The sequence below is a fragment of the Tupaia chinensis genome, unplaced genomic scaffold (assembly GCF_000334495.1).
Source record: "Tupaia chinensis unplaced genomic scaffold, TupChi_1.0 Scaffold000100_1, whole genome shotgun sequence".
Classification (NCBI taxonomy): Eukaryota; Metazoa; Chordata; class Mammalia; order Scandentia; family Tupaiidae; genus Tupaia; species Tupaia belangeri.
The window spans coordinates 901,571-918,811 of NW_006159564.1; the positions used below are offsets into that span (position 1 = coordinate 901,571).

The 17,241-nt window shown below is 41.0% G+C and overlaps 1 protein-coding gene across 5 annotated transcripts in view; it reads left to right on the forward strand.

Annotated features, from left to right (window-relative positions):
* Positions 1 to 17,241, forward strand: part of CMSS1 (cms1 ribosomal small subunit homolog) — a 430,734-nt gene that overhangs the window by 402,740 nt on the left and 10,753 nt on the right. For all 5 annotated transcript variants that reach the window (XM_014585947.1, XM_006143547.2, XM_006143548.2 and 2 more), the window contains 4 exons: positions 4,528 to 4,587; positions 7,404 to 7,506; positions 14,433 to 14,493; positions 14,923 to 15,010. In XM_014585947.1, coding sequence (XP_014441433.1) covers positions 4,528 to 4,587; positions 7,404 to 7,506; positions 14,433 to 14,493; positions 14,923 to 15,010 — 312 coding nt within the window. The remainder of the gene's footprint in view (positions 1 to 4,527; positions 4,588 to 7,403; positions 7,507 to 14,432; positions 14,494 to 14,922; positions 15,011 to 17,241) is intronic.

Consider the following 17,241-nt stretch of genomic DNA (forward strand, 5'->3'; position numbering starts at 1 on the left):
TTGGCCCTTGTGGCCCAAGAAGCTGCTATAGATGGCTGGCATCGATGCTGCTGCACCTCAGCCCAGGGCTGCACTGCCACGTTGGGCAACTCCCTAAGGTCACCTTTGATGCCATCTCCCAGAACTACAGCTGTCTGACCCCTGATCTCTGGAAAAAGACAGTGTTCACCAAGTCTTCCTATCAGGAATTCACTGACCATCTGGTTAAGACCCACACCAGTCTCCATGCAGAGGGCCCAGGCTCCAGCTGTGGCCACAACATAGGATTTTCATACAAAAAAAAAAAAAACCAACTCTGAAAAAAAAGTACAGACTCAGAGTACAAATATGAAACATTAATTTATTCATTATAAACAAGAAGTTCAGTCTTAATAAGCATCGTAATTTGTTGTTGTCCTTATCATGGACTTCTAGCTGCGGCTTTGTTTTTAGATTAGTGTTTTGGGTCACAGCCCAGCTTTTTCAAGCAAACTATCTAATGAACAGAAGAAAAGTACAATTTTAGCAAAGCCAACACCTCCCCCCAGATGATTTTTAAGCCTACTAGAGTTTGAGACTTGCACCTTAGAGTATTTATAATTAAGTTAAAAGGTACTACACAATTAAAACAATTAATTTCAAAATTATGATGCATCCTGTAACCATTTTGGACAGGGGTGGAAGAAAATAGATGTCATAAACTCAAACCTTAAAAAGTTTGGGTACCACGGCTTCAGATGAGCTATGTATGACTAACAGATACCTAATACTGCTTTTGGAAAAAGTCAAGAGTAGCTTTATTTTTTTTTTCCCCATTGAAACTTTATGCTTTCTAGAAGCTTGAGAAGCTGAAAAACAGTCTGTTCCCTGAATTTTTATAATTCTTTTGTGATATGCTTTCTTTAAAGATGCACATTGAGTTTGGAGACTTGAGTGCCCCTGTCTGTTTCTTTACCAAGAATATTGCATTGTGAGGAACTGAAGGCGTGCACGTGCACAAGATCTGGCGTTTTTAGGCTTGCAGAGCCCAGACAGCCCCTTCAGCCGTTAAGATCTCTCTTCTCAGCACACCGGGTCAGTGGTGTGAGAACTCAGTCCTGACTGCTCTCTCACGTGAACCGAGAATTACTCCAAAACCACGTTTCAAGCTGTAACTGAAGTTTGGTTCTGACTGTGACCCACTGGTCAGTTTTCCCTGCTAGTTCTTGCTTTAGAGCAACCCTTGAACTTAGGAAGGATTTCTTTTTTTCTTTTTTTCTAGAGGTTTTTGCTATAGGGTGCATGCGCTCGCCAGACAGACAGAGACCGACAGAGAGACAGAAAGCGAGAAATCACCCCTCAGAGGGGATGGCCATGCCGCAGTCCCTTCTCCTCCATTCTCCTCTTGGGATCTTGGGCACGCACACACATGCACCCGGCATGAGTTTAAGCCACCGGGTCCGGGACTTGAACCACGGTCGACTACGTGGGAGTCCAGCAACATAGCCATTACGCTAACTGCTGGTCCCAACTTAGGAAGGATTTTTGAGGAAATGATTCTGCTATTTTGTAACCTCATGGAACATCATAAATCTTGATTCTGTCCCTAATTATATGGGGTCAAAGGTCAGAAGGAAACCTTGAAGGAGTCATTTGACTTTCATAGTAAGTTTGTGTCATATTACTGTTTTATTAGAGTTCAGTTATACAGTTAGGCAAGAATGTGGTCACGGGTTGGTTGAGGGAGGAAGGAAAGCATATTAGGCATAGTGTGGTAGCCAAAAAGAACAGGTTTTCATTTTCAGTTAAGGAATTAGGTCATTCCAAGACACAGTGAACTAAAGACATGATAGGAATATTTAGGAGAAGAGGCTCTGGTCACTACAATGATGAGACCAAGGACAGAGGAAGTCTATGTTGGATGAGGGGAGGGAAACACCATGGTTTTTTTGGAACAGGCTCAAGAAGGGGCATAAAAGTAAGGTGGGTATAAATAACTAAATATTGTTTCTGTTTAGTCAAGTGTCCCACTTGGTTTTGATTTGAGGTTGTTTGTGTCTGTAGGGCAGGAACATGTCTTTTCAATTAATACTGTGCACTGTACGTTGTGAATGTCACACACATGGGCACTTAATTAGGGTTTCGAAGCTGGAGTCACCTGGAGCTAATTAACCTCTCTGCTGTCTCCTAAGAGCTGCAGTGTGGTTTATATCAGTGATTCCTAGATGCCTGTCGGCTAGCTGCAACCAAAACACCCAGAAATATCTTAAAAAGCATATTCCCAGGCCCACCTCCCACAGTGTCCTGACTTGCTATGCAAAAAGCGAATCCCTCCCAGGAATCTGTCTTTTGTAAAGCTCTCAGGATAAGTCTGATCATATCGAAGCTTAGACAGTCACAGCTTAAAAGACTGTCAATGGCTTCACAACAGTGTAGAGGCAACAGCTTTTTTTTTTCTTTTTTAATTTATTTTTTAATAATCTTTTTTCATAATCTTCTTTATATTACATTGGGTTACATATAATTTTACAGTGTATTACATTGCTTTTTCAAAAGGGAATGCCATGCATGTCAGTCAATACAGAGACATTGATCTCCCCACTTCATCATTCAATATCTTTTCTATGTTTCTAATTATTTTTTAAAACAGTCCATCATTATTTCTCATTTTGCTTGTAAAAAGACTTTACCCATCATGAAATACTTCTCAGACCAATCCAGTTGAGAATACTATACATGTCATCACCAACAGGTAATAAGCCATATCCGCCTCTCACTAGAGGCAACAGCTTTGAAGTTACTCACATGAATTGTATGGGCTAGGCCAGTATCTGAACTTTGTTTAATTTAGTAATCGTTTACTCCATAACACTGCTGCGTTGACAGGCAATCTTCTTACAGAAAGAATGAGGATGATAACCATGATGTTGCTTTTATATTTGTCCAAAGTGCAAAGTTAACATTACATAATTGCTAAATGATGGTCGTCATTGGTTAGGCAAGGCCTCCATTTTATTTTAAAGCGTTAGATTTTCTTTATTGTGTTACCGTTTTTGTATTTTGATACGTTGTTCTCATTCTTTCCTGATTCACACTTTATTTTTTCTCTTCATAGGCATTCAGTTAATAGGTTGATATACATTATTCTGTTGCACATTTACATATATAATATGCATAGATATCAATATCTATTGATGTCTTTGAAAGACTAAGTATAGTCTTATAAACTGCCATGCTACGTATGTATGAACACCTTAAAATTTATCTAAATGAAGTGCTGATCCTCTCACTCTATTTCTTGATTCTTTTCTCAGATATGCCTGCCTGGCTTTATGAACGTATTGTTTGCTGCCCCTAAATACTAAACAGTATTCCAGTATTTTCATCTACCACATATTTCTCATCCATTTTCCCAGATATGGATGCCTAGGTTGTTTCCAGCACCCCTGTATCACCAGTAATGCCAGCAAGAATACTCTTTTTATATCCCTTTATAGGCTAACAAGAATTTCTTTCCATTATCTACCCATTATGTCACGGGGTATATATGTCTTAATGTTACCACTTTCCACATTCTCAGCAACACTTAGTATTATACAGTTTTCTAGCATTTGTTATTCTTTTTTTTTAATATATAGACCATAGATTAGTTTAACACCCATCATGCCATGAATTCATAGGGAATAGGTTCCAGTAGCTCAGGCTCCTTTCCATTGGTTCTCACAAAGTGTGCTTCTCTGGGTGGAGCAGGCTGGCGCTTTAGTTGAACCCAGGTACCTTTCTCTTTGTCTTCCTTCTTTTTATGGTCATTTTCCTTCACACGTTTTAGAACGCTATCTCTGCTCTTAGAATGCTTAATATGCTCAATACGCACATTAATTCTCTTGGCAAGAATCCTACCCTTAGCTTGTTTGTTTACAATAGTGCCAACAGCATGCTGGGTAATTTTGTAGACTCTTCCAGTTTTGCCATGGTAACATTTGTGGGGCATTCCTTTCTGAACAGGACCCATCCCTTGATTTCTACAATATCACCTTTCTTGTAGATTCGCATATGTGTTGCCAAAGGAACCACTCCATGTTTTCTAAAAGGCCTAGAGAACGTGTATCAGGTGTCTCTCCTCTTTCTTGTGTGTGTTCATCATTTTGGTTAATTACTGGAAGTTGGCAGTTCCGTTCAAAAGGGTAACATTTGTTATTCTAAATAGTGCATAACGTGTTGTCTCATCATTGAATTAATTTGTACTTCTAGATGACTTATGGGTTTGAGCATCTCTACATAGATTTTTTAGCCACTTCATCTTGCATTTATGTATTGCCTATTCCATGGATTCAAAAAATAAAGGTTCTTCATTAGTCCACTGAGAGATACTACAAAATTCTGTTTTGACTAAGAGATTACGAGCAGTACCACGAAGGGTAAAAGTAACTTCTTATTGCTACTGCTGTTGTTTTAAATACTAGACAATACTTTAATGTTTTACAGCCTTCTTCCAGAATACATCATTCACATTAAATCTATTTTGTGTGTTTGCTGAGTTCGTTGTAAAGCATGTTTCCCATATTCTAGATTCCTGTTTCCTCAAGGCCAATGATTTGACTCACAGTCTTTCATCATACCTAAAAGAAAGTAAGTATACTCATATTTCTAAAAATTACTCACCAAGTTATTATTCCATTAAAAACATAGTCTCAGACCAACTGGTGGCATGGTAGTTAAAGTGACTAGATCCTCTAGGGCCAGATGTGCGCCCACATGGCTGACTGCACAGTTAGCATCCCAGACTCAGTGGCTTAAGAAATATACCAGGTGTGCACATGTGTGTGCATGTGCCCAAAATCCTGGAATGAGGGAGAAATGGAGGAAAAGGGATTGCAGCATGACCCTCCCCCATGGGAGGTACTATGTGTCTGTCTCTCTGGTGAATGCACAGACCGTCTGGGAAAAAAACAGTTTTGTTTTGTTTTGTTTTGTTTTTAATATTTTAAAATACTTGTCTCTTTAAAAACTCTTAATTTAAACACCATTTAAAATCAAAAGTTTCACCTTAAATAGATTTCAGAGACTTTTTTTAGGTCTACCTTGATGTTTTTGTTTTGTTTTGTTTTGTTTTGCTTTGCTATAAGGGTATATATGATCACTGGAGACAAAGACAGAAAGAGAGCGAGAGAAGGTGAGAAAGCATCCCCCATGTGGATGGCCATGCCCCCATCCTGTCTTCTCTGTTCTCTTCTCAGGATTTTGTGAACACGCACATACACACACACACACACACGTGACTGGCGTGTTTCTCAAACTGCCAGATCCGGGACTTGAACCACGCAGTTGACCTTATGAGATTCAGCCACTTTAATCTCCACACCATCTGCTAGCCTGACATTAACTTTTTGTTTTGGGAGTTGTTTTTAGGTTTTTGCCATAGGGATGTGCGCTCACTAGAAAGAGACAAAGAGAGGGAAAAAAATTTTTTTAAATAATAAATAAAATTAAATAATTATTTTCTTTCTTTCTTTCTTTTTGGAGAGGTTTTTGCTATAGGGTGCATGCGCTCGCCAGACAGACAGAGACATAGAGACAGAAAGCGAGAAATCACCCCCCAGGGGGAATGGTCACGCCGCAATCCCTTCTCCTCCATTCTCCTCTCAGGATCTTGGGCACACACGCACACGTGTCCAGAGTGAGTTTTAAGCCACCGGGTCCGGGACACGAACCGCGGTCGACTACGTGGGAGTCCAGCGACATAGCCATTACGCTAACTGCTGGTTCCCTAAAATTAAATAATCACTCCCTACTCAGGGGGTGGCCACACTGCAATCCCTTCTCCATTCTCCTACTGGATGTTGAGCATGCATGCACATTTACCTGGCATGAGTTTCAGCTTCCAGGTCTGGGACTCAAACTGTAGTTGGCCATGTAAGAGTTTAGTGCCTGAATCACCACGCTACCTAATGGCCCCTCGTTTTTGTTATAATAACACATTAGAAGTACATATTGTCCAGGGATTCAAAGAATAGTGTTTTAAGTCCCAAGTTTCCCACTAATTATCCATCTGACTTGGGACAAGTCACCAATTACTCCCCTGGACTTGATTCTATCCTAAAGGTAAGGAAGTTGGGCCTTGTGGCCTCTTTCCCAGCTGTGGAGATTCTGAAATACTGTTCGGGTATTCAGAACTCTAAACTCTAAGAGTTGAAGTCATGAAGTCAATCTAATTTGATTTTTCTCAATGTGTATTGTACATAGCCAGGGACAACTAGATGATTCATATCAAGTGGTCATTTATTTGTGGCCAGCAATCACAAAGTTTAAAAACAGAGATTTAACATTCTTCTTTCAAACCATAAGCAATTCTTGGAACCAGCAGTTAACGTAATGGCTATTTCACTGGACTCCCATGTAGTCAACCATGGTTCGCGTCCCGGACCCAATGGCTTGAACTCACACTGGGAGCGTGTGCGTCTGTGCCCAGGATCCCAAGAGGAGAATGGAGAAGTAGAGAAGGGATTGCCATGTAGCCATTCCCCCTGGGGAGTGATTTCTTGCTTTCTGTCTCTCTGTCTCTCTCTTTCTGGCGAGTGCACATGCCCTATAGCAAAAACCTCTCAAAAAAAAAAAAAAAAAAAAGAACGATAAGAAAAGAAAACCATAAGCAATTCTTAAAACACCGAACTTGAAGCACCTCTCTTAGCATCAAATTCATCAAACGTTGGTAATAACAGAATCAACCTCACTGGATTATGAGAATTAAAAAAGAAAATGTACATGAAGTGCTTACTACAGTGTCAGTTTTTAATAAATGTTAGCTGTTACATAAATGTTTATTCCAGTTTATATTAAATGCTAAGTGTTCCTTTCAAATATAATAATATTGGAAGGTCAGAGGGTGGCACAGCAGTAGCATGCAGTGTTCTGCAAGGCTGACCCATGTGGAAAGGTTCTCATGTCTGGAGCCTTCCCAGTATGCTGGTCATGCGTGTACCTATGATCTAGGGCAAACAGTATTTGGGGGTCTATTGCAGCATCGGGACCTTGTCGGGAGTAGTCTCTACCTCTCCAACTCATGGAAGAAATTGATAAACTTTAAAAATTTAGTCTTCTTGAATGAGAATCCTCTTTCCATTTAGTCAATATTTCCCCTCAAGCATCATATATAAATTAAAATATCAAAAATTTATTATTCCAAACATTTTTACTTAGTTCTAAAATGGGTCACATTAAGGTATGTGGTATATTCTTTGTGTTAGAAGTTGATGAAATTTCATTTTAGTATCTAATGTAGCCAGAAGGTAGAATTGTAATTGTAATTATAACGAATAGTGCTCATTATTTTATATTTTGCTTAAATATTGATGAGGAATTCATTGGAAAATACTCAACTTTGGAGGCTCTGTTTTGCTAGAGTGTAATGTTTGTTTAGAGTAATATTTCTGTGGTCTTCTTTTCAGTCTGTCCTAAGTGGGTAAAACTTCGGAAAAATCACAGTGAGAAGAAATCAGTCTTGATGCTGATCATCTGCAGCTCTGCCGTTCGAGCCCTGGAGCTCATCAGGTTGGAAGTGTCCCCTCTCCTATTTCCCGATTCCTTCCTCAGTCACTGCTGTGTGCCAGGCTGATGTGTGCTGGGTGCTGGAAATACAGCAATGGACAAAACAGACAGAGAGGCCTTGCCCTCATGGAATTCATGTTCCCGTGGGGAAGGCTGACAGTAGACAAATAAGTATACACAATGTCAGCTGGAGTGGTAAGATATGTAAAGAAAAAACAAATCAGGACCAGCAGTTAGTGTAATGGCTATGTCGCTGGACTTCCACGTAGTCGACCGTGGTTCGAGTCCTGGACCCGGTGGCTTAAACTCACGCCGGGCTCGTGTGCGTGCGTGCCCAAGATCCCGAGAGAAGAATGGAGAAGGGATTGCGGCATGGCCATCCCCCCTGGCGGATGATTTCTCAGTTTCTGTCTCTCTGTCTGTCTGGTGAGCACACATGCCCTATAGCAAAAACCTCTCCAAAAAAAAGAAAAAAAAGAAAAAACAAATCATGACAAAGAGGTAGAAAAGACTGAGAACTACTTTTAATAGAATAGTCACAGAAAGGTTTTCTTGGATGACACTTGAATAGAGACTTGAATCAGGTAAAGGAGAAAGCGAAGCAGCAATCTGGGAGACAAGCACTCCAGGTAGAGGAGACAGAAAGCACAGGAGACTCAAAGACAACATGCCTATGGAGGATTTTGAGCTGAGGAGCCACATGATGTGAAACATCATTCTAAAGGATCACTCTGGCAGATGTGTGGAGAGTACTCCCTGTGAGGGAACAAGCATCGTACCAGCCACAACCAGTTAGAAGAAAAGATGGAAGAAAGACTCCAACTTAAAATAATCACAAGAAAAAAACATTTACCAAAATATTTATAAAGAAAACATCAGGGATGCAGAAGATCTTGAACAAAAAGCAGACCATAGGAACCAGCAGATGCATAATGATTACGTCGCTAGACTCCCACAGAGTCAACCACGTTTCAAATCCCAGACCTGGCAGCTTAAAACTCATGCCATGTATGTGTGCATTCGTGCCAAAAATCCCAAGAGGAACCTGGAGGAGAAGGGATTGTGTCATGGCCATTCTCCTGGGGGGTGATTTCTCAGTTTCTGTCTCTCTGGCACACACACACACCATATAGCAAAAAATCTCTCAAAAAAAAAAAATTCTTGAGTAGGAAGAAAGACTCAATGTTGTAAAGATGTCTATTTTGAGGGGAAAAATATGTTTTAAGAAAAAAAAGAATTCCACAAAGTTCCGATGTAACTCCAATAGAATTTTTTTGTTTGTTTTTGTTTGTTTGTTTTTAGGTTTTTGTGCACTTGCTAGGGAGAGGGAAAGTGAGAAATCACCCCCAGGGGGATGGCCATGCCACAGTCCCTTCTCCTCCATTCTCTTTCTGGAATTTTGGGCACTTATGCACACATTCCCAGTGTGAATTTTCAAGTTGCCAGGTCCAGAGCTTGAACTGTGGTTGGCTATGTGGGAGTACAGTGCCTTAACCACCATGTCACTTGCTAGTCCCAGTAGAATTTCTTTTTAAAGAATTATTTAATTTTAGGGAACCAGCAGTTCACGTAATGGCTGTGTCACTGGACTCCCACGTAATCAACCGCGGTTTGTGTCCCGAACCCGGTGGCTTAAAACTCACGCCAGGCGCGTGTGCATGTGTGCCCAAGATCCCGAGAGGAGAATGGAGGAGAAGGGACTGCAGCGTGACCATCCCCCCTGGGGGCTGATTTCTCGCTTTCTGTCTCTATGTCTCTCTGTCTGGCGAGCGCATGCGCCCTATAGCAAAAACCTCTCCCAAAAAAAGAAAGAAAGAAAGAAAAGAATTATTTAATTTTATATTTTTTTAAAAATTTAAGAATTATTTTATTTAACTTTATGTACTTATTTTTTAATTCGACCAGAGAGGGACAGAGTGAGAGAGAGAAAGCAAGCCACCAGGTCCAAGACTCTATCGCAGTTCGCCACGTGGGAGTCCAGTGCCCTCAACTACCATGCCACCTGCCAGCCCCAATTTATCATTATTTTTAAACTTGCTACAGGTCATGCAGTACTAGCTAGAGAGAGATGAGGGAGATGGCCACACAGCAATCTCTTCTCCTCTACTTTCCTCTTGGGATTTTGGGCATGCACGCACATGCACCCAGTGTGTTTCAAGTTGCCAGGTCCGGGACTCAAACCATGATTGGCCACGTGGGAGTCCAGCACCTTAACCACCGTGCAACCTGCTGGCCCTGCAGAATTGTTTCTTAAACTGGATAAACTATTTCTAAATTTATATGGGAAAAATACATAACAAAAAAATAGAGAAATTCTAAAAGCAGTATTAATGAGGAGATACTGTCCCTGTCAGATCACAAATGCACACATACACAATGAAGTCTCAATAATTAAAACTAAGGAACTGACGTATCAGATCAGTGGAACAGAATTAAAAGTTCAGAAGTACACTCAATGGGTCCAGCCCCAGTGATGCAGATGGTAGGGCGCTTTTCTGACCAACTGGTATATGCCAAACTGATGTGATCTGTGTGCTAGAAATACAGTAATGGACAAACCAGAGGCTTTACTCTCATAGAACTTATATTTCAGTGGGGGAGTCTGACAGCACTAGAGGACATGTGGACATCGAAGGGTTTGGATCCCAGGTCCACTGGAGCATGCTGTGTGCATACATGTGCCCACATGTAATCCTGGTTGGCTGGAAGGCTGGCAGAGGCAGATCTCACTTGGCGTGATACAACCTTCTCTGTCTGTCCACCTCTTTCTCAAGAAATAAACTGATGGAGGGAGGAGGAATAGACGCCAATATATATTTATATATATGAAATTTATATATATATATATATATATATGAAAATGTTGCATATGGCTAAGGTGGCAAATCAGAAATTAGAGAAGGATGGGGTTGGAGAGGCCAGTAGATGGCGAAGTGGTTACATCACTGGGCTCCCATGTGGCCAACTGCGTTTTGAGTTCTGGCCAGTGTGTCTTTATGTGTGTGCACGCGCGCGTGCATGCATGCACGCACGTGCCTAAGACCCCCGGAGGAGAATGGAGGAGAAGGGATTACAGCATGGCCACCCTGCTGGGGGCTGATTTCTCACTTTCCCTCTCACTGTCTCTATTCCGCCCCCCCCATTTCTCTGGAGAGCTCACACACCCTAAGGTAAAAACCTCTAAAAAAAATGAAATAAATAGGGTTGTAACAACTGAGTAGCCATCTAGAAAAATAAAATTGGAAACATGTCTCACTCTCTATACAAAGATAAAGTCCTAGTTTAGCAAAATTTTAATTGTAGAAATTATGTTTAAATTTTCCTTTCAATTATTAGTACTTCACTAAGTGCTTTTGCATACTTTTTCATTTAGTAGTTTTTGTAGAATAAACAAAAAGTCTCCCACTGGATTGGTGATAGCATTCAGCTTTTAGAGACGAGCCCTCAGAGTAAGACAGAATTTATCAGGACTGGCCCTCTCTTGAGAGCCAGGCTTTGGACCTGATTACGAAGAAAAAGTAAACAAAGGAAAATTCAAATCGTAAAGAAAAAAAAAAGAAAAACAAAAACTTCATCCAGTAGATTAAGGTGCAAATGTAGTTATTAGGCATCTATTTTTCCAAATGAGCTAATCTAATCATGAGTTTAGGAAAGTAAATTGTTAAACTTTAATATTCCTTCCAACCTTCCTTTTCCTACCTAAGCATACACAGTAAATTGTATCACATGCCTTCCCAAAGAAAAAAAGAAAAGGGTTTCTTGCAGCTTTTTCTTCTCTAAACATAATAGATCTTCGAGACTCCAGTTGCTTCTGGGCAGTTGTGCTAGCTGGTCCCGAAATCATAGTTAACATTGATTTTTTTCAGCACTTTAAAAACTACCACCGCAGACCTCATTTGAGATTCAAAAGCTAATGGCAGAGATTGGCCTGGAGGAGGTCTCTTAAAAGGAAGTTGTCAGATTGATTTGAGTTTTTGCTGTACATAAATTCCTTTCTGAGGGGCATAAAAGCACTGTATTGCCATGCTTCATTTACCAATTCTCAGGATTTCTGTGTGTCCCCAATAATATTATGATCCAGTTCAAGGTTAGGTGATTTGCAAAAGGTGGTTTCTGAGCAGGTACAATGATCTCTATTCATAAAGACTAATGTTTAGTAATTCTAACTTCTGTAAGAACATCTGTTCTCTTGAGAGCCGTAAGTTATGTTAAATTGTCTCTCAGTTAACCTTGCCATGGAGAAAGCTTATGTGTAAGTAAAACCTCTGATGCTTCAGAATACAGCGTGCTTCGCCACTATGGACAATAGTACGTTCTGACTGGTCAATAATATTTCTCAAAAGATAATAATAATGTGTGAAGGAAAGTAGTATTCCCATGTTAAGTCTATATCCAATCAGTTAAAAGATTGTTTATTGGTTCATTTTACCCAGTTCTTTTCAAAACAGAGGTTTAGGTGATATGTAGAAATACAACAAATGAGAAACAGATGGTGAAATAGAAGAAAGAAAAAATAAAGATTAGAACATCAGGTGGAGCCGCTAGGGTGGTGCTCAAGGTCACTTCCATAGAGCCCTGTACAGTTCCAGAGGTGGCCCCAACTGTGCATGTTACTTTCCAGCAACCAAGAGAAGTTGAAACATTATCAACTGCCAGATTCATGAAATTCTCTGGACTTAAAAAATAATTAAATAGGGACCAGCAGTTGGCATAATGGCTATGTCGCTGGACTCCCATGTTGTTGAACGTGGTTCAAGTCCCGGACCCAGTGGCTTAAACTCACGCTGGGCGCATGTGCGTGCGTACCCAAGATCCCGACAGGAGAATAGAGGAGAAGGGATTGCGGCGTGACCGTCCCCCCTGGGGGGTGATTTCTCTCTTTCTGTCTCTCTGTCTCTGTCTTTCTGGCGAGCGCACACGCCCTATAGCAAAAAATCCTCTCAAAAATAAATGAATAAATAAATAGGGGCCAGCAGGTGGCATGGTGGTTAAGTCACTGGAACTCCCACATGACCGACCATGGTTCGAGTCCCAGACCTGGTGGCTTGCTTTCTCACTTTCCCCCTCTTTCTCTGTCTTTCTCTGGCAAAACTCATGTGAAAAAATAATAATAAGTAAATAAAATAATTATTTTTAAAAATAAAAAATAAATAGGGCCAGCAGGTGGTGTGAAAGTTAAGGCTCTAGATTTTCACATGGTCATCCATGATTTGAGTCTCAGACCTGGTGGGTTGAAAATCATGTGGGGTTGGCGTGCATGCGTACCCAAAATCCTGAGAGGAGAATGGAGAAGAAAGGATTACAGCATGACCATCCCCACTAGGGAGTGATTTTTCACTCCCCCCTCTCCATTTGTCTCTAGTGAGCACACATACCCTGTGACCAATAAATAAATAAATAACCAGTTCAAACATAATTTATCTTTTTTTCTGCTGTGGCATAGTAGCAGCATCTTTGGTATTGTCTCTTCAATAAAAGTGATGGACTGGTGTTGTAATGTGACTATTCATAGAGAGCCCTTGGTGTGGGCTGAGAGCCTTCAGCGCAGCAGAGGTAGTAGGGCACCAACTGGCGTGGTCTCAGCCCCCCAGAGCTGACGATCTGGGTTGGCTTAGGTATATCCAGGGTGTCAAATACTCGGAAACTACATGAACTTCCTATCCTGCAGGTAAACCAGAGGTTGTAAATTGACAGACCAAGGACTAAGTTTACCCCACAATTTATTTTTCAAGTTTCATTTGTTTTATTTCTTCCATGAGAGGGAGAGACAGAGACAGGATCTCATCATGCCACTCTCCTCTTCCCCCAGCCCTCCAGCTAGTCAGATCTCAGGCACATGCACCCAGCATGTCTCAGGTTCACTCAGGATCTGAACTTGTTGGCCATGTGACTTCCAGCACTGCAGATCAGTATACTACTGCCTGTGCCACCGTGACTGGGCCCCACACATAGTTTACGTATGAAACATTGAAATGAATTGCCCACATGTAGAATCATATCATACATATAAAAATGTAGATTTCTGACTCCTTAAAAATCTGGAGGTCTCAGAGCGCTGGGCCCATGACCTGCTGAGCTGAGCACTGGCTGACCCCTCTCCAGAGCACGCTCCCTTACAGGGACACACACTCCCTAGGTCCCTTCAGTCCTTACCCCTGACTCCCAGATGGCCTGCTCAGAGCTCCGTTCTACCAGTCTTTTGTGTCAGTGGTTGTTTCTCCTCCTCCTTCTTCCTCCTCCCTCTTCCTCCTTCCCTTTCCTCCTGTCTCTATCCTCCCCTTCCTTCCTTGTTTTCCCTTTTGCCTGAAGCATTTCCACATATAAAATAACATAGCAAAGCTCAGTCTACAAAGTCAACAAAAGTGGTTCTACTCTGATAGAAGCTGGAAGCCTTCCGCTTCCCTGTCAGGCTCATCTGCAGCTCCCCCTCATGGTTGCCAACACACACCTCTGGGCTCTGCCAAGCACAGGTTGCCATCACCACTCTAAGATACCTCTTAAAAACAAATTTTGTATGAGAACTGTGCTGCCAGTTGGAAGATCAGTTCTTTTCCAGGGACCCGAAATGCCAAAATTCTATATTACAAGTGTTGGGCAGATCTATCTGTTTCAATGATCAAAGAAGCCTAAGTAAGATAAACCTTGTGTATAAGAAGCCAACCAGATTTGTGTCTGAATATATGCCCCATTTGCTCTTCAGAGGTGGGCTAACCTGAAAATCTCAGAATGTATTTATAGATACATAGATACAGATATAGATATATACACAAAAAATAAATAAATAACTATAATATCTATATACATACTTATGTACACATATGATACAAATATGTTTGCACAGTTCTTTGAATAAATAAGACATAATACTTAAGTTGTCAACACAGCCTGGAATTCGTTTTCTTAAGCATTAATCTATCCTTTTTCATTAGGTCGATGACCGCATTTAGAGGAGACAGCAAAGTTATGAAATTATTTGCAAAACATATAAAGGTAAGCAAAGGCTTGTAGTTCCTGATGGGAGGTATAAGTGATCCCGGATGGCATTCCCAGACCTCATCTGTTTGCTCTTTAACATCTTTTAAAAATCTCCTTAGCAAGCGTTTTCTTTGGTGCCTTCCTTATAAGACATTTAACAACCATTTTGGCTTCCTTTGCATTTCATGCCTCTCCACATACTACCTACCCTATTCCCCCAAGTAATTGTTAAGCTGAGGATAAAGCTTTGGATTATTTGAGGTTTCACTGGTTTTCTTGGGAGATACCCATCTTTGCCCCAGAAGTTGACCTTAAATAAGGTAGTCCCATTTGATTTTTTTTTTCTTTTACTTTCTTAACTTTGAAGTAAAATGCTCTAAATTGGCCTATGACTCATTTTCTTAACGATTCTTCCTTTTCTTTCTTTTTCCCATCTTGGAATAGGTCCAAGAACAAGTAAAGTTGCTGGACAAGCGTGTGGTGCACCTGGGTGTAGGAACTCCAGGGAGAGTTAAAGAACTAGTTAAACAAGGTATGAAAAGAAGCAGGGATACTCTTACCCAGAACGGGGAGTTTGTTTAATCCCCAGGCACATCTTAGAAACTGCATTTGGGTTCTAGTGAAACCAAATTGCTGTGTTAATTCAGGAATGGGAAACTCAGCCTTTAGTCTCTAAAGGCAACCAGCAATTGTAAAGCAATAGGGAGTGGTAGGGACTACGTGAGCAGAAGCTTGTGCGCCGACCTAATCTCATTCAGATTCTAGTTGCTGCAGTTCCATTAGTGGATCTACACAGCCTTCATCCACTAATTAGAATTTGTGAAGTTGGGCATCTTGAGCATTTTCCTCTCACTTATTTGAGTCTTGGTTCCCCAAGATTTGTATTCTGTTTGAGGACTAGTACATAAAACATACCAAAACAAAAATGTAGTTTCTATAGATGAAATAAAGGGAGAAGATTTCTCTCCAAATGCACTTCTCTTTTAGTGCTTTACCCAGAAGTATTCCAGACAGCATCCACCAGTGGGTTTTTAATGGTTTGTTGACTTTCATTCTCAGAGCCATTAGCCTAAGAACCTGGTAAACTTGCCAATGATCTTATTACCTGTTCCCTACCAGACAGATTTAATGACTTATTTTTAATACCCATTTCCACATTACTTATTAAACATTACTTAGGAATAGGACTTAATTTTATAACTGTCTGGAGTTATTCCTGGATTATTTTATAAATCTGAAAGTAATGTGTTCATCAACATGGTAACTTAGTATAGAGACGGTTGTTTCCAGGAAGTAAACAAACTTCCTCAAGATGAAAATCATCCACAGTTCATTGAATCTACTATGAGGGGATTTTAAAGGTTCATAGAGTAATGGAATTAAAGTACAAGTTTATACTGGTGCTGTTAAAGACTTCTGACAGTTTAATTTAGCAGTGTTTAATTGAGTAAAATCTAATCTAATTGGGCAGCCACAGAATGGCTTCTAAGGGTCTCCGAATAGCCATGTAATGGGGCAACATTTATGCCCAAGAGAGAAAGTGACCTACAAAAAAATTGAAAGTGAGGGAATGAGGTAGAGAAATAATTAGACTGGTTACCACTTGATGTTTGCCTGCATGAACAGTGTAAAGAGCGGGCTGTCTGCGATTGACGGAAGTGTAGCTGCTGTGATTGGCTGTAACTTAGCAACTTACTAAGGAAACAGACTTCCGTGCCAGGTTGTGACTTGCATATGAGAACTAAAGCAGGAGCACAGGTAATATACTTTAACAGGGCATAACAATTTTGAAATTTATGCATAGTTGTTTGTTTTTTTTTTTAAGAGCTTTTTGCTATAGGGCGTGTGCACTCGCCAGACAGAGAGAGACAGAGAGACAGAAAGCGAGAAATCACCCCCTGAGGGGATGGCCACACTGTAATGCCTTCTCCTCCATTCTCCTCTTGGGATCTTGGGCATGCATGCACACGTGCCCAGCATGAGTTTTAAGCCACCAGTTCCGGGACCCGAACCGTGGTCGACTACGTGGGAGGCCAGTGACATAGCCATTACACTAACTGCTGGTCCCCATAGTTTTTCATAATATGCATTTTCTGTGAACCTTTAGAAGGTTCTGCATATATCCAGAGCTCTGTTCAAATCCAAAGAAGTGACAAACTTGGCAGCCACTGACAAGGAAGCAAATATTTTTGGGGGGAAAAAGAAATATTTTTTTACTGGTACTTTGTGCTTTGCTGACAGCCTTACTTATAGACGTCCTATTTAGTACTTACAGCATTCTTACAGGCTAGCACTTCTTTTTTTTCCTTTCCTTTCTTCCTCTGTGGTTTTTGTGCAAGTTTCTTTCTTTCATGAGAAAGAGATACAAGCACCCTCAACAGGGTCTCACACTGCGGTCTTCACTTCAGCCTTCCCGGGCAGCCAAGATCACCAGTGTATGATGTGCCCAGCACGTTCCAGTCAACCTGGGAACCAGACCTCACACTTCCCTATCAGTCCAGGAGCCCGGTGTTCTGGATGCACCATTGGAACTGCAACCACAGGCCAACCTTATTTCTTATCAAAAGACACTCAAGTTTAAAGAGTAAAATGGTTCTTCTAAGGTCTCTCAGTCTAGGCCTTCCTGGTTCCAGAGGCGCTCCTGGAATGTGACTCAAGGAGCTCCTGATCCACTTGAAGAGCTAAATCCATATAGAATGATATTGACAATATGAGGCAGTAAATTCCAGCAGCCCAAAGAACACTTCCGAGTCCCATAGGAGT